Source organism: Gobio gobio (genome assembly GCF_949357685.1).
Source record: "Gobio gobio genome assembly, chromosome: 21".
NCBI classification, from domain to species: Eukaryota; Metazoa; Chordata; class Actinopteri; order Cypriniformes; family Gobionidae; genus Gobio; species Gobio gobio.
The window spans coordinates 7,670,483-7,689,321 of NC_137117.1; the positions used below are offsets into that span (position 1 = coordinate 7,670,483).

General features: G+C 38.5%; 1 protein-coding gene across 2 annotated transcripts in view; it reads right to left on the reverse strand.

The window, feature by feature from the left end:
- Positions 1–18,839, reverse strand: part of top1b (DNA topoisomerase Ib) — a 53,479-nt gene that overhangs the window by 16,384 nt on the left and 18,256 nt on the right. The window contains exons 7-13 of one of the 2 annotated variants that reach the window (XM_079802785.1): positions 18,681–18,774; positions 18,503–18,597; positions 18,304–18,419; positions 16,642–16,763; positions 16,364–16,486; positions 14,757–14,944; positions 8,013–8,157 (exon numbers count right to left, since the gene is read on the reverse strand). In XM_079802785.1, the coding sequence (XP_079658911.1) occupies positions 8,013–8,157; positions 14,757–14,944; positions 16,364–16,486; positions 16,642–16,763; positions 18,304–18,419; positions 18,503–18,597; positions 18,681–18,774 (883 nt within the window). Of the gene's footprint in view, positions 1–8,012; positions 8,158–14,756; positions 14,945–16,363; positions 16,517–16,641; positions 16,764–18,303; positions 18,420–18,502; positions 18,598–18,680; positions 18,775–18,839 lie in introns of both variants that reach the window. The other variant, XM_079802784.1, reaches the window with a different exon arrangement.

The window sequence follows — 18,839 nt, forward strand, 5'->3', positions numbered from 1 at the left end:
CGCTCACACCTAAGGCGGTTATTGTAAATGAAATGGTCACAGATAATAGTTTCGATGTACTTTGCCTTACTGAAACCTGGCTTAAGCCAAATGATTATTTCGGTCTAAATGAGTCTACTCCGCCAGGATACTGTTATAAGCATGAGCCCCGTCTGATTGGTCGTGGCGGCGGTGTTGCAACAATATATAGAGATATTCTTAATGTTACCCAGAAAACAGGTCACAGGTTTAATTCATTTGAAGTACTAGTGCTAAATGTCACGCTATTAGATGTAAGAAAGAAATCTGTATTATCTCTAGCCTTAGCTACTGTATATAGACCTCCAGGGCCCTATGCTGCTTTCCTAAAAGAGTTTGCAGACTTTCTCTCAGATCTATTGGTCAACGTCGATAAAGCATTAATTGTTGGAGATTTTAACATACACGTAGATAACACAAATGACGCGTTAGGGGCTGCGTTTACAGATCTATTAAATTCCTTTGGGGTCAAGCAAAACGTCACTGGTCCCACTCATCGTCTTAATCACACACTAGATTTAATTATATCACATGGAACCAACCCAACCGATATAGATATTATACCACAAAGTGATGATGTCACTGACCATTACATGGTAACTTGCATACTGCGTACTGCTGAAATCTGTCATGTTGCGCCACGTTATCGACCAGGCAGAACAATCCTTCCAACCACTATAGATAGATTCTCAAATACCTTACCTGATCTGGCTCAGCTGCTAAGTGAACCCAAACAAACAGATGAACTAGAGGAAATGACTAGCAGTATGAGCACCATTTTCTCTAGTACATTAGAAATTGTAGCACCAATTAGATTAAAAAAGGTTAGAGAGAAAACTAAAGCACCATGGTACAACAGTGCTACACATGTTATCAAGAGAGAAACTCGTAACTTAGAGCGTAAATGGAAACATACTAATTTAGAGGTCTTTAGAATCGCATGGAAAGAAAGTATGTCACGTTATAAAAAGGCCCTAAAAGCAGCCAGGGCTGAGCATCTCCGCAAACTAATAGAAAATAACCAAAATAACCCAAGGTTTTTATTTAACACTGTGGCTAGACTAACAAATAAACAAGCATCGCCTGAACAAAATATTCCGTTACAGTTTAGTAGTAATGATTTTATGAACTTCTTCGCTGACAAAATAGAAAGCATCAGAAACAAAATTGTAAATGTACAATCATTAATGATGTCTTATGATTCAACCGCAATTATCGCCCCTCAAGAACTACTACACCGCTTTACAACCATAGGACAGGAAGAGCTAAATAAACTTATCATTGCATCTAAACCAACAACATGTTTATTAGATCCAATACCCACTAAACTACTGAAAGAGTTGTTACCTGTAGTGGAAGAGCCTCTTCTCAATATTATTAACTCGTCTTTATCTTTAGGTCATGTTCCAAGAATATTCAAGTTGGCAGTCATAAAACCTCTCATTAAGAAGCCACAATTAGATCATAATAACCTAGCAAATTACAGACCAATATCAAATCTTCCATTCATGTCTAAAATACTAGAAAAAGTTGTGTCCGCTCAATTGTGCTCTTTCTTGCAAGAAAATGATATCTATGAAAAATTTCAATCAGGATTCAGGCAGCATCATAGCACAGAAACTGCACTCGTTAAAATCACAAATGATTTACTTCTAGCTTCTGACCAAGGCTGTATCTCAATACTAGTTCTACTTGATCTTAGTGCTGCGTTCGATACTATAGATCATAAAATACTATTAGATCGACTTCAAAATTACACTGGTGTTCAGGGACAGGCATTAAACTGGTTTAGATCGTATTTATCAGACCGCTACCATTTTGTCTGTCTAAATGGGGAAAAATCAAAGATAACATCAGTAGACTATGGGGTGCCGCAAGGATCCGTGCTAGGCCCTCTGCTATTCTCAATATATATGCTGCCACTTGGTAATATTATAAGAAAACATGGAATTAATTTCCACTGTTATGCTGATGACACTCAATTATATATTTCATCACGACCAGATGAAAACGCTAAATTATCTAAACTGACAGCGTGTGTTGATGATATTAAACACTGGATGACGTGTAATTTTCTGCTATTAAATTCAGATAAAACGGAGGTGTTACTTATTGGTCCAAAAAATTGCCCACAAAACCTCTCACAATACAACTTTAACTTGGAAGGATGTCCTGTCACTTTATCCACTACAGTAAGAGACCTGGGTGTTATATTAGACCGCAACTTATCTTTCGAAAGTCATATTTCATATGTTACAAAAACGGCATTTTTCCACCTTAGAAACATTGCCAAGCTACGTAACATGCTATCTATTTCTGATGCAGAAAAGTTAGTTCATGCATTCATGACCTCGAGACTAGATTACTGTAATGCTTTATTAGCTGGTTGTCCTGCATCATCGATAAACAAACTGCAGTTAGTCCAAAACGCAGCTGCTAGAGTGCTTACTAGGTCAAGAAAATATGATCATATAACACCAATTTTATCATCCCTACACTGGTTACCTATTAAGTTCCGTATCAATTACAAAGTATTGCTACTGACCTATAAAGCCCTAAATGGGTTAGCTCCAGTGTATTTAACTGATCTTTTATCGCCCTACAATCCATCGCGCTCTTTAAGATCACTAAACTCGAGGCTTCTGGTCATTCCTAGGATATCTAAGTCCACTAAAGGAGGGAGGGCTTTTTCACATTTAGCTCCTAAACTCTGGAATAGTCTTCCGGATATTGTTCGAGGTTCAGACACGCTGTCCCAGTTTAAAACTAGATTAAAGACGCATCTCTTTAGCCAAGCATTCACATTATAATTAAGTTTTATACTACAGTTAAATCGCACCAACAGCATTAATATTCTGAACAGCAGCTATGCTAATTATTTCCCATCTGCTTTTCTGTTGTTATCTCGGGACACTAGTCCCGAGGTAACTAGTTCGTCAGCTCCAGTTTGTATCCAGCCTCTGATGGAGACTTCAGATGCCCCGACACCTGTGATGAGACGACTCGACGCCTGTGAAGAGACGACTCAACGCCAGCGTTGTTATGGCCTAAAATAATACATGATTGATTAACTTATCCTAACATTTTTTCTTTAACATTCTCTTTTCTAACATTTTTCAATGTACATTTATGAAATGCACTTTCTGTGAAGCTGCTTTGAAACAATGTGTATTGTGAAAAGCGCTATACAAATAAATTTGAATTGAATTGAATTGAATACATCTCGTCTCTTTATACCGGACTGATATCCATATTTAGCTCCGCATATGTCATAAATGAAAGCTTCCTCTGTTTCTCTGACTGAAAAACAGAGGTGGACAAAGTACACAACTCCATTACTTGAGTAAAAGTAAAAGTACTATTGGTTAAATATTACTCCATTACAAGTGAAAGTTGTAAAAATTGATTTTTACTTCAGTAAAAGGACAGAATTACTTGCTTTTAAAAGTACTTAAGTATCAAAAGTAAAAGTAAACGCATTATTTTATTATTGTTGCATTGTTGTATGAATGCACGCTGTACCATCATGGGTGGTTTAAGCCAGTCATGCTCCATCTGACATGCTAGCATACCTTAAACTCATTTAAATACTTGCTTAAAAGTTACAAAGCTCCAGGCACGTGCAGAGGGGGGGGGCTTTGGGTGCTCGAGCCCCTGCCCTTTTTCAAAATGAATCAAAAGTGCCCCTCTCAGACAAATATCAATGATAATATCGTGGTCAATAAAACGAAATAAATGTGATTATTTTAACATGACAATGCATACAATAGCAACGAACGGCTCAAAAGTCGGATAATTTCTGTTGAGGCGTTGTCATAACGCGTTGCTATGGGTTGCGTGCGTTTTGATTGACAGCTGATTTTCCACTGTTCGGAAACGGCTCTCGAGCCAAATATGGTCCTTTCAGAGAGTGTGTGGCCTCGCGGGAAAAAAGTAAACCAATATTTTTTTTTCATCCATAATCAGAGCTAATGTGTTGATTTAATTACAAATCTATATATTATATATTTTAAAGTATTACACAATTCACCAATGCCGGTTGTCATGTATATACACCAACCAATCGTGATCTGGCAAAGCAAGTTGAAATTCCATTGGGCGATGTGAAACGGTAATTTTCTGTTCTTATTCATAAATCGGTTGAAAATTACATGGCCAGACGAACTAACGTTTGTGGAACGATTTCCTGCGGTTTGTCTCATTTTATAAATTGCATCACTGACAAAATGGATTTTAACTGACAACAAACAAAACTGCACAAAACCACAGCAGCAAACGTTTCATTAATGGTAAGTAGTGTTGAATTCACTTGTATTTATGTATATTGATACACCGTTTACTATTTCATGAAACTATCCAAGTTAACGAAACCCAAGTTCCACCGGCACCTACATTAGGCGAAGTGTAGGCTGGAGAAATGGTTACATGAAAGGAAAGGACTTATTACCATTTTTTAATATTATGCAGCATTATGAAAGAAGTCTCTTATGTTCATCAAGCCTGCATTTATTTGATAAAAAACAGCAATATTGCAAAATATATTAAAATAATGGTTTTCTATTTTAAAATAATTTAAAATATAATTTATTCCTGTGATCACAGCTGTATTTTCAGCATCATTACTCCACTCTTCAGTGTCACATGATCATTCAGAAATCATTCTAATATGAGGATTTAATGTCAATGATGGAAACTGTGATACTCTTTTCAAGATTCTTTGATTAATAAAAAGTTAAAAAGTATATATAATAATATTTCACAATATTAGACTACTGTTTTTTCTGTATTTTTGATTAAATAAATGCAGGCTTGATGAGCATAAGGATATATATATATATATATATATATATATGCCCCTTTTTTACATTTGAGCCCCTGCCCCTGACGAACTCTCTGCACGGCCCTGCAAAGCTCTTATCAGTCAAAATCATGCTAGAAAAGAAAGGTTTCTACATTGTGTTTATTTAACAGGATTATGTAAAAACACATTTCTGAAAGGACTTCAGTTAACATTATTAGCCCAACTACGTTTTTGCATGCTAACTAACATCATTGTCGTACGTTACCTATGCGTTAGCGCTGGATCCACAAGGCTATGGCAACTTGGCGGGTAAATCTATAAAAATCATTTGACCGACCATACTTCATACCAGTGTTCATTTTGACAGCAAATTTTGATTTAGTTTGTATATGATATAGTCTTTTGACTATAACATTTTAGGCATCTGAATTGTTTTAGTCTAGTTTTAATTGACTATAATAAGATTTGAGTAGATTCAATAGACTAAACTTCAGTGCTTGTGGTCTGGCATCTGAGAGGCAGCTTTCTGTGCGCACTTTCGTGTCATCGCACTTTTTCAGACTTATCCACGTCAGCTCTTCTGAATTTTAACTTTTAAGAATGGCCATGGTTTCTCGCACTGCGTCTCGGAACTGCCGCCGAAGTAAATGTACTTAGTTACTGTCCACCTCTGCTGAAAATATAACTGTACTGGGACTGTCACTAGAGCGAGTGCTAAAGCTCCTAAGGTCATATTTATGGTGGAATATTTGAAGAAATTATCATTCTTTCTAAATGTGATGTAAACTGTCCTGTGACTACAAATAAACAGAAACAGACGTGTGTCCTCTGTCTTTTGTGAAATAACGGTAAATACCACTTTATTTCTGTGGGACTAATGTGCAATCTAGACATAAATGAATGTATTATGATCCATGTATCACTTATTACTGTAAAACTGGGGTAAACATTGATGCTTAGGTAAGTAAACAACAAAAACGTCGCTTTTATCAGGATCGTTTTGCGATCTCGCTAGTTTCCAGTGATTTCTTTCTGATTCGTTTTCTGATAAACTTCCATTTGCTGGTGAGAGGATGGGTTTGTGTGACGTTATTCAGAGAGGTGTGTTATGGGCCAACGTTGGAAACCCAGGCACGGTTCTTGCAGGTTTCAGTAAGTCAAATTTAAGACCTTTTTAAGACATTTTAAGACCATGAAGATTGAAATTTAAGACCTATATGACGCTTTACCAAAATTATTTAAATCAAAGAAATAAAAATAAAAAAACATTTTATTTAAATTAATTCAGTCATTGAAAAAGCATTAATTTAATTTACAGATAAAGCAATGACATTAGTAACCCTCCACAGCCAACAAGGTGCCAAATGCCCAAAACATTAGGTGCAAAATGAATAGGCTAAAACAAACTTGCCCTCAAATAGAATAGATTACAAAATAACATATTAATAGCCTAATAGAGATTGAACAGGCACGATTTGGGGAATCTCTTATGCATCTACTGTGGGGAAAAAACTGTACATTGGAGAAAAACATATGCATTGTCATATACATTTAATTAGAAAGAAATATTATTTTTCATATTTGTTACCCAAACGTTTCATTCATACTGGAAGCCAGAGGGCGCCCTCGAGCAGAAACTCCACATTTGCCTCAGAGAAGTAATCGTTAGCCCTAATGTGAAGCTAGCGATGTAGGATAAACTGAAGATAGAAACGCTTTGACTGATGAAACGAAGACAATAAACACGACTGCATCAACATATGGTGTATTTGAGTTCTTCAAGCCTTCACTATTGTCATAATAATAAGGTATGCAGTGCTGATTGAGTGCAGACTTTATCACTGTATGGAATAATATAAAACAATGCATGTCTGCCTCATTCTGTCCAGAAAAATACAACGTTCTTAAACATAGATGTATTTTGCGGGCAGGTAATTGCATTTATCACGGGATTTGTAGTTTTATCACCGCGTTTGTGTACCAACACCCCCAGAAAGAACAACAACACCCCGAACGAACGCTCTGAGCGCGGCGCAGTAATGACTCTAGAGCTCCGCTTTGAAGTCTACGATTTGACACTTTTTTGCTTTTGTGTAACGTTAATAACTTTCTTCGGCCAGCGTTTCTGGAAATGAACAAGGATTTTCATTTTTTTTTAGACCTAACTAAATTAAATTTAAGACCTTGGATGAAAATCTGGCCGTTTTTAAGACGTTTTAAGGCCGTAAAAAAAATAAAAAAATAATTTTAGACATTTTAAGACCTCGCGGGAACCCTGCCAGGTGCTACAGGTCCCCGGCTATTAGCCCGGCCCGGCTGTAGAAAGCCCTGGCTCGCACTGGCACACCAGTGGAAAAGCGGCTAATGAAAGGGTTAGTTCACCCAAAAATGAAAATTCTGTCATTAATTACTTACCCTCATGTCGTTCGACACCCGTCAGACCTCCGTTCATCTTCAGAACAGAAATTAAGATATTTGAGTTGAAATCTGATGGCTCTGAAACGCCTCCATTGGCAGAATGGCACTTTACACTCTCAAGACCCTTAAAAGGCACTAAAGACGTTGTTACAAAGTCCATCTCACTACAGTGCTTCTAAAATAACTTTATGAATCGGCGAGAATAGTTTTTGTGCGCAAAAAACCCCTAAATAACGACTTATATAGTGATGACGATTTCAAAACACGGCATCATGAAGCTTCGAAGCGTTATGAATCACTGAGTCGATTCAGCAGTTTGAATCGCCAAATTTCAGCAGTTTGACACGCGATCCGAATCATCATTCGGCTCACTGATTCATAACGCTTCAAAGCTTCATGATGCTTTGTTTTGAAATCGTCATCACTATGTAAGTCGTTATTTAGGGGGTTTTTTGCGCACAAAAACTATTCTCGCCGATTCATAAAGTTATTTTAGAACCACTGTAGTGAGATGGACTTTGTAACGACGTCTTTAGTACCTTTTAAGGGTCTTGAGAGTGAACCGTGCCATTGTGCCAATGGAGGCCTTTCAGAGCCATCAGATTTCAACTAAAATATCTTCATTTCTGTTCCGAAGATGAACGGAGGTCTGACGGGTGTCGAACGACATGAGGGTGAGTAATTAATGACAGAATTTTCATTTTTGGGTGAACTAACCCTTTAAGTGTCATTTGTAAAAACAAACCCCTGTATGAAGTAAAGAGCTGCTTCTGACCTTGATTCTGGAGCTGGGGTTGAGCATGATGTATTTGATGGAGCCCTGAATGTTCTCCGTCCACGAAACCAGCCATGTGACTTTGTTGTCATGACGAACTTCCTTCCACCTGGTGCCTGAGGGTGGTTTGGGGTGAACCGAGTCTCTGAGGACAACAGACAATGGGTGATGTTGCACTCGTCTTAAAACACCTTCCAAGTTTTACTGCTTGGTGAAATAGGTTTTACTGTAAGATGTGGAAACTCTGAAATGACAAACGGCACACTAGAAGTTATATGTAGAACTGACATTCCTTGTGTTGGAGATCTGTTTGATAGATGTTATCAGAGTTTGAACATGACACATCTGCTCAAGAAAAACAGGATCAGGCCGGCCACAACACACACAGGAAGCGGCCCTCTGACACACTCGCAGGATAAACAACTCCTCCATGAGGGACACAACAACATCACACTGACCGCTCAGCTCAACTACAACAATAGCCAGCTAAATACACGGGCTGTGGGCCAGTACTGGGAATTCTGGCAAACACTTTTCTCCCAAGAATTACATAAATTAGAGGAAGGATAATCCGGGAGGAACCTGATCAATGATTATCATCTCAGGAACTCTCCATCAATTCCTACCAGACCAAATCCTCAACCACTTAGCTAACCCTTGTGAAGCGAGAAGTGTTAGCCTATTGTACTGAAATTGTGTACTTCAAATCTTAAAAGTATATTTAAAAAGACTGAAAATAGAGCATTTAAAGAGAGCACACTTTTGACTGTTTCTTAACACACTTAAGTACGCTTTTAAAATATGTACATTGTAATAAGTAATAGTTTTAATCATTATGTTTTAATAATATTGTGTCGTGCTTTACAGAAGTGTTAACTAACATACTACAGCGCATGTGACACTTTTTTAATTTCAACTATAGTGTGTTATTCAACATCGCATTTAAAGCTACACTGTGTAAATATTTTTGTTTATTCTTAGCTAAAAACACTTAGTTCTTTCAAAAATATATGTGCTCATTAATGTATATTTACTTCTTTCAAGTAATAAAGTATTCTCGTAAGTTTATAATATGCCATTGAAAATACATACGGGTGAGGGTTCGAATGCGGGTCGCCATGTTGCCCCTCCATCTTGAAAGTACATTAGCCAAAGAGGGACATACCCGTAAATTCAAGCTTCGCCTTTGGCGTTTTAACACTCGATGGCACCGTGTCGAATGTGGACGAGGTCGAACTGGAAGCCATGTTAATCTTGGACTAAATCGGCCACCGTAGGAGTTAAAACGAAATCGGAATTGAGAGGAACAGAAACTAAAATTCACTGGATGGTCATATACCTTTTCACCACTAGATGGGGGAAAATATCACACAGTGTAGCTTTAAAGTTAATATATTTTAAATGTACTAAATGTCAACTTCATCATTACAAACGTGTAACTACAAATATATTTAATAAAACATGACATATTAGATACGATCAGCGATACTGATCACCGGAACACATAATACTATTTTTAACAAAGATGTATTTTAAGTATAAAAAACGAGATGAGAAAGTATCACAAATTGACAACTCATTGTGCAACATATTCCGTTCCCTCTCTTAGAGGTGATTAGGAACCTAGAGCAAATATAGCATTCCTGTGAAATAAATAATACAAAAAAATAAACAAAAACAGAATAATCTTTATCAACAGAAATATATAATCTTCATTGTATAAATTAATCTTATTAAATCTATTAAAGAGCAGTGAGTGACTTTCTCTTTGTCTTTTGTTGTTTGTTAAACATTAATTACAGAGATTATTAGGCTGCTGTCACTTTAAAGGGTTAGTTCAACCAAAAATGAAAGTTCCCCACCCTCATGTTGTTCCAAACCCGTAAGACCTTCGTTCATCTTCTGATCACAGATGAAGATATTTCTGATGAAATCCGAGAGCTCTCTGACCCCTCCATAGACAGCAATGTAATGAACACTTTTAACCCATTAGTGCCCACATTTTTCTGAATGGTTTCATGCATATAGTCATGTTAATAGTGTCCTATGTGAACATGTTCTGCATTTATTTTCCCCAGGTTTTAGTTTTTTTTCTTGAAAATCGTATTTGAATGTGTGGCAACTATAGTTGCCGGTGGGCAAATATGTTGTATGCACCCCTTCAATGTCAAATTTGACTAGGATGAGAACATTTGGCATCTAACTAAAAAATAACTGCTTTCAACAGATCAATCTTTATTCACAAACAAATTTATTATGAATAAAAGTCGAAGAACATTTGATGCAAACTCAAAAAAGCTGCATCTATCTTATAATCTGTTGAATATGAAAATACAACAAACAACAAATATCTTAAAACAACGACAAAAGTCTTAAAGTGGTGGAACATAGTGCAGAACAAAGTGAGTTGCCCTAGCTGGGCATTGTGTATCAAAAAGTTAAATGAAAATAAATTAATATAATGACGAAAAAATTACATCTATATAACAAAAATAAATAAATAGTCCCATAGTATTCAATGGCTGACTGTAGTAGGTGATTTCATATAATAATGTCAATGTAAACTCATTACTTGTCTGAATTTCCACATTATAATGAAATCATAAGCTACTAGTCAAAAAATAATTAGGGTCCGATTAGAATGAAACGCATCCTAACTGTCCAAACCTCAATATTTGGGCCCTTACAAGACATAATATCATAAAATATGATATTTTTCCCTATCGAATTAAGGTCTACTGTACAGTAGAGATGTCAGTTAAAGGGTTAAGTTATGTTTTATGTGGGATATTATGAAAGCAAAAAGCACTAAAGACCAAAAATCTTGATTTATTAACCTGTTAACACAGTATACCCCATTTCAACCATTATATCTACTTACAAGTCATTTGCCCACCGGCAACTATAGTTGCCGCTTGGACTTTTGACTAAGTATACAAAAAACTATAGATCTCTTGTAAGAATAGTTTTGTTTGGATGATTCTAGAGACCTTCACGATTATGTAGATATATATATGTTAACAAAAAAAATCTTATTAGTAACATGAAAATAACCTTTCTTTGGGAGGGTTTGCCTTTGTTATGCTTCCTGGAAGTAGGGGGAGGAAGTTGGCAGTCTCACGTGACAGGAAGAAAGTTAATACCTTTTTTTTCCTCTTGAAATCCTTCATTTGGTTGTTTTCTTGCGTGTCATTGTGATACAAAACATGGATACTATCTAGAAAAATACTACAAAAGGAAAATGACAACTATACACTACGGCAACTATAGTTGCCGGTGGTCTCAAATGGGTTAAGGTCCAGAAAGGCAGTAAAGACATGGTTAAAATGGTCATGTGACTCCAGTGGTTCAACCTTAATGTTATGAAGCGACGAGAATACTTTAGTGCGCAAAAACAAACACAAATAACGACTTTATTCAACAATTCATTCTAGCTTGTGCCAGTCTCTTACGCAGTTTACGTTGTAAATACAGGGCAACCTTGAAAGTGTTCATTAAATGACTGTCTATGAAGGGGTCAGAGAGCTCTCGGATTTCATCAGAAATATTTGTGTTCTGAAAATACCAAATACTAAGCTCTGCTTTTCTGATGTATCAAATACTTATGCAATAAAATGCAAATCATACAATGTGATTTTCTGGATTTTTGTTTTAGATTCTGTCACTCACAGTTGAAGAGTACCTATGATAAAAATGACAGACCTCTACTTTGTACTCTACCCGCTGCTTTGTAAGTGGGCAAACCTGCAAAATCAGCAGTGTTTCAAATACTTGTTCTCTCCACATAATTCACACGCTATTGTCAGCCTCCTGTTGTTTGTCTCCAGGCCTCTAGAGGACCCTGTTTTCCCCTCTGCCTTAGTTCTTCCTCGTGTGTCCTTGTTAACGTTATCCAGGTCACCTGTGCCTTGTTTCCCCTAGAGTATTTAGCTGCGTTTTTTCCACTTGTTCCTCACTCAGTCTTGGCTAAGTCTTGCTGTGTCCCTCAAAGCTGTCTCATGTAAGGGGTTAGTTGTTTGTGTTCTCTGGTTTTGTCTCCCCAAGTGGAGTTTTTATTTTCTCCTGTGATTCTTTGCAGTACTATTTTTATTAATACCTCAGTCTGAGAATAACTTTTTATTGTGACCTGCTAAGTTCCTTTTTTTCACTGAATAAATCTTCCTTGCCTGGTTGCCTGGTAGATCTCTCACTCACCACACCAGAGACCCGAGTTCGAGCCCAGCTTGTGACGGCTATATTGCTAAATGTACCCGATTTTTCATATCAACAGAAAAATGTACAGCGATAACCTGTCATCTCTTGAGACTCCCCTGCTTCAGAGAATAGTTAATGATATGCTAAAGACCGCCCACACATTGACGTGATTGGTTACAAGGTTTGTGATGCCAGAAACACGAGAGATTTGAAACCATGTTTTTGGTTCACGGTTTTAAGGAGAAAATACTCCGCAGCAATGGTGTTGACTTATGAATTTGCACATGGTTTGTCTGTAAGCATGTTAAAAACACCACATAGGCCACTGCATGAAAAGTGGGATTTTCGTCAGTATGTGACACTGTAGATTGCCATGAAACTTCAGGTTTACGACTGTGCACGGCAATTTGCAGGCAACACCGAAAACTGCCGTAAATTGTCAGAAATTGACGTGGACCTTGCTTGGCAGTTTTCCCCCCATGACCCCCCCTCCCCTTAATTCTAGGGGATGCTTTATCATGTAAATGAACATGCTGTGAGCTACACAAATGCAAATCAGAGTAGCAGCAGGGGGAGTTTTATCTAGGTTCTGAATTTTTTTGACTAAAACAAGTTTAAAGTTTAAGTTAAAATGTTAACTTAAATTTAAGTTAAATGTACTCGTTTTAGTACACATTACTAAATTTTTAGGGCAACCAGTTTGCTCCAATTTTTTAAGTAGATTCAACTTGTCCGGGCTCACAGTGTAGATTAATTACTCTGTATGTCATTAGCAATAACCAATGTTATGTAAAAAAAATAAAAAAATACAGGACAGCAGTTCATGTCTTCAACCTTTAGAGAGGTTATGTGATGCAACAAGACAATGAACCAAAGCACACAAATAAATCAAGTAAAGCATACAGTTTACATACCAACACCTCTCCACCTACGTCATGGTTCGTTTACGACAATTTGTGGCACAGACGAACGCGACGTTCGCCAGTACATTCCATACTTCACGAGAAAAGCCGGTGCCGAACATCTCCGTTTCTCCGCATTAACCCCGCCCACTTTAAAATTCGGACCAATCACACAATAGTTCTCGGACACCCACAAGAAAAAAGTTCTGCTCAGACGATGTGTCGAGAACGAGCTGCGAGAACTCACAAACCAGGGCTCCTGGGAGCGAGAACTGTTTTCACTGTTCTTGCGGAGTGTGTAGCGGCCTTTATTGTCCTTTTCAGACACCTGGTAGAACTGCCAGACCGGTGAATGTAGTTAAGCAGTTTTAGCTGCGCATAGAAAAGTTGTCTCGCTAGTTTTGCGTCATCTGATGGAGACCCCCGATCAAACTATATAAAGCTAATATCAGTCAATAACAATCGGAGCCTGATCAATCGGTGCACCCTTAGTTCTTGTACAACAGGGAATCTTCACATGAATCTTTAATAATAGAGACATTATACTATGCTGGACAATTGACCTATCGGTAAGCCCCGCCCCCCTTAGTTACTGTTGCTAACTCGGACAAACAAACGGAGTTGCTATATCTTACAATGACAGCTGTCAGTGTGAAAACCTTATCCCAAGATGTTTTTGGACACAGATTGTAGCGTATATCCCGTCCGAATGATGGCCAAACTTAACTGATGGTTTATCAAGTTTATCATGTCCTTTTTCACTCCAAAAAATCATCGTAAGAGCTGAACAAACAAAGCATAAGAAGTGCGCATTAACATCTCATTCACAAACTATCTCTCTCCGTTGCATTACCATTAACATACACAGCAAATTACACAAAAACACTCATACAACTAACAGTAAACAAACATATACACACAGACCGTATGTCTTTTCAGGGGTGCAGTTAAAGTGGTAAACTTTATATCTGCAAAACAACTCCGATAAACTGCGTACGAGCTCTTCCTTTCACTACCGTAGACTATAATACCCATCAAAATAGGAGATAATGTAGACCTTAAACATATCTAAAACTAAATTAATTTACATATAACCAGTTTAATATGGAGAGGCACTGAAATGTAGACCTTCGTGTTTTTGACCTACAGTATTACATGACGTGAGAACAGTTAGTTATTACGGTTTGTATGTTAGCAGGGACTTTAATTGTAACTTAACGAGAGTTTGACAAACAGAAAATCCTCTCAGGATCCCTGGAATCAGTGCTACAGTACCTCAGGCACGACATTTGAGCATTTTTGTAGCATAAACACCATCAAACCGATGAGAGCTTCGGATTTTCCAATGTTTCTCTATGGCGCTGAAACCTAAAGATGTCCGAGTTCCGGTCCCAGCGCAACTGATACTCAACTGCTATTGGCTCATCTGCGTTCGAAGGGCGGGGCTTACCGATAGGTCAATTGTATAAGTGGATGGACAGACAGGCAGATTGATTGATTGATAGAGCTACAATTTACAAAGGACTACAAAGAAACTCCGATATAACTTTTTTCATCACTACATAATTCTCACATATGTTATTTCATCGTTTTTTTATGTATTATTCTACAACATGAAAATATGAATAATGCATGATTAGGTACTCACTTGCTGCAGTTGATGATGATGTCCTCGGGTCGGATGCGGCGTTTCAGTTTGCCCATCTTGGGATGGTCCCCGCGGCCTCGGAACAGACCCGGAGGCTCGATCCGGAAGTTGCCGATTCGCTCCCTGTGGTTGTCCATAACGCAGTACCCATACTCCTGCAGGATGCGTTCATTCTCTTCTTTGTTTTTCTGTGAAAATATGACAAATTTGTCCGTTTAAAGGATTAGTTTACTTCACAATGAACATTTACTGATATTTTACTCACCCCCATCTCATCCAAGATGTTCATGTCTTTCTTTCTTCAGTCGAAAATAAATTACGTTTTTTGAGGAAAACATTCCAGGATTTTTTTCCACATAATGGTCTTCAATGGCAACCAATGGTTGAAGGTCCAAATCAATGCAGTTTCAAAGGAAGGGCTTCAGAGGCTCTGGACGATTCCAGACGAGGAATAGGGTCTCTCCCTATATCACTCATTTAAAAATAAAGGAAGAAAAATGTATATACTTTTTAACCTAAATGGCTCATCTTGCGCTGCTCTGTGGTGTGCCAGTGATTACGTAATCACGTCGGAAAGATCACGCTAGACGTAGGCAGATGTACCGCCCCTGTGTTTGTGCGAAGACTAATACAAACCCCCTTCAGCAAAAAAAAGGTACAATAACAATGTCAGGCGATTTTGAAGTTAAAGATGGAGTGTTTTTTGGTAAAAGGCGTTTGTATTAGTCTTCACACGTTCGCTTGGGGCGGTGCTTCCGCCTACGTCTAGTGTGACCTTTCCGGCGTGATTACGTAATCCACAGCACCGCAAGATGAGCAATTTAGGTTAAAAAGTATATTCATTTTTAATTTTGGCAGGAAAATGGCCGATGGTTTGGCTAGATAAGACCCTATTCCTGGGATCATGCAGAGCCTCTGAAGCCCTTCCTTTGAAACTGCATTGATTTGGACCTTCAACTGTTGGTTGCCATTGAAGACCATTAGGTGGAGAAAAATCCTGGAATGTTTTCCTCAAAAAACGTAATTTCTTTTCGACTGAAGAAAGAAAGACATGAACATCTTGGATGAGATGTGGGTGAGTAAAATATCAGGACATTTTCATTTTGAAGTGAACTAATCCTTTAATAGTCAGTTTGTATTTCAGGTGTGTGTGTGTGTGTGTGTGTGGACTGACGTACTAACGTAATCCCTACGTTATGGGGACAAAATGTCCCCACAAAGATGGCGATATCCGAAATCCTCATCCTTGTGGGGACATTTTTTGGTCCCCATGAGGAAAACATCTTATAAATCAGACTAAGTGATGTTTTTTGAAAATGTAAAAATGCCTGTGATGGGTAGGGGCAGTGTGTGTGTGTGTGTGTGTGTGATGGGTTGGTTTAGGGGCAGGGGCAGTGTAGGGTGATAGAATATACGGTTTATACAGTCTTAAAACCATTACGCCTTTGGAAAGTCCCAATAAAACATGAAAACCCAACATGAGTGTGTGTGTGTGTGTGTGTGTGTGTGTGTGTGTGTGTGTGTGTGTGTGTGTGTGTGTGTGTGTGTGTGTGTGTGTGTGTGTGTGTGTGTGTGTGTGTGTGTGTGTGTGTTTGTGGGATACTAACCTGTTTCTCCTCTTTTGACATCTGTTTTCTGGCCTCAGATTGTGCTTTAAAATACTTGAGCATCTCAGTGAAGTCACATTTCTTCAGCTCAGTGATCTTTGACTTCTCCTCTGACGTCATTTCCTTACAAGAAACATTTGTGGGACAATGTTTCTATAAGAATAATGACATTTTCAAACTTTTCCACATGTTGATAAAACTATTCCCTTAAAACGGGCAATTGTGAGCCATATGAGAGAAATAATATAAGAGAAGTTAAGTTTCGAAAAGTGTGTTACCTTCCTCCAATCTTTGAAGAAGTTCTTTCTAAATATGTCTTTAGTTGTGTACTCGTGGTCAAGCATTTTTGCATAAAACGTGGCCACTTCCTCTGCACCGGGGCTCAATTTCATGGCCTTTCCTGTGAAACACAAGACAATTATCTCGACAAATAAAGATATCCTCATTATACACCACACTATACACTCACCTAAAGGATTATTAGGAACACCTGTTCAATTTCCCATTAATGCAATTATCTAATCAACCAATCACATGGCAGTTGCTTCAATGCATTTAGGGGTGTGGTCCTGGTCAAGACAATCTCCTGAACTCCAAACTGAATGTCAGAATGGGAAAGAAAGGTGATTTAAGCTATTTTGAGCATGGCATGGTTGTTGGTGCCAGACGGGTCTGAGTATTTCACAATCTGCTCAGTTACTGGGTTTTTCACGCACAACCATTTCTAGGGTTTACAAAGAATGGAGTGAAAAGGGAAAAACATCCAGTATGCGGCAGTTCTGTGGGAGAAAATGCCTTGTTGATGCTAGAGGTCAGAGGAGAATGGGCCGACTGATTCAAGCTGATAGAAGAGCAACTTTGACTGAAATAACCACTCGTTACAACCGAGGTCTGCAGCAAAGCATTTGTGAAGCCACAACACGCACAACCTTGAGGCGGATGGGCTACAACAGCAGAAGACCCCACCGGGTACCACTCATCTCCACTACAAATAGGAAAAAGAAGCTACAATTTGCACGAGCTCACCAAAATTGGACAGTTGAAGACTGGAAAAATGTTGCCTGGTCTGATGAGTCTCGATTTCTGTTGAGACATTCAGATGGTAGAGTCAGAATTTGGCGTAAACAGAATGAGAACATGGATCCATCATGCCTTGTTACCACTGTGCAGGCTGGTGGTGGTGGTGTAATGGTGTGGGGGATGTTTTCTTGGCACACTTTAGGCCCCTTAGTGCCAATTGGGCATCGTTTAAATGCCACGGCCTACCTGAGCATTGTTTCTGACCATGTCCATCCCTTTATGACCACCATGTCCCCATCCTCTGATGGCTACTTCCAGCAGGATAATGCACCATGTCACAAAGCTTGAATCATTTCAAATTGGTTTCTTGAACATGATAATGAGTTCACTGGACTGAAATGGCCCCCACAGTCACCAGATCTCAACCCAATAGAGCATCTTTGGGATGTGGTGGAACGGGAGCTTCGTGCCCTGGATGTGCATCCCACAAATCTCCATCAACTGCAAGATGCTCTCCTATCAATATGGGCCAACATTTCTAAAGAATGCTTTCAGCACCTTGTTGAATCAATGCCACGTAGAATTAAGGCAGTTCTGAAGGCGAAAGGGGGTCAAACACAGTATTAGTATGCTGCTCCTAATAATCCTTTAGGTGAGTGTATATGTCACGGTCATGTCCTGTTTAGTTTTGTTTGAGTTCTAGTTAATTGTTTGTTGTAATAGTTTCGAGTTCTTTGAAGTATCTGTATTTCCTTGTTCATTCTTCGTCACATGTCTTCTTATCATTTATCTACACAGCACCCGTGACCACACGCTGATAATCAATTTAACACTCAAACACTGTAGGTGAGTTTGGTATGTGTTGTCGATTTAGAACATGCTAGCAGACAGTTGGTGGGTCAAAGGCCAACACTCCTCACCATCATAATAAAACCTGATATGGCCGGGCAGGGGTTCATATGACGGGGGGAACACAGGACCTTTGTGTTCCAGAAACCTCCATTTGGAGCCATCTGAGCATCTCTCCTCTTCCCACCTGAGGAACAGAGGAAGAGAAAGACAGATATTGCACAAAAGACATTTTAACCCGAGTACAGATTTGTCTTACTTAGGTCTCACCATTTCCACTTCTCATCTGGCTCGTTTTTGGCTTTCTTTTTCCCTCCAGCGGTGTCTTTCTTTTCCTCTTTCGACCTCTTCTTTGGTTTCCTTTCCTGGGTCAGTGAGATATGACGTCAGTAACAGCCCAAAGCCAAAGTGAAGGTGTACACAGTTGAAGAGAAAGAGTGATGTTTACCTCCCTCTCCTCATAGTCACTGTCATCTTCCTGTTTACGTTTTTTCACTTTCTTCTCATTCTCCACTTTTACCTTTTTGGCCTTGTGTTTATGCCTGCTTAACAAATAGAAATCACTATGGTTTTACATGCCATATGCTGAGGATCATGGGAACAGATC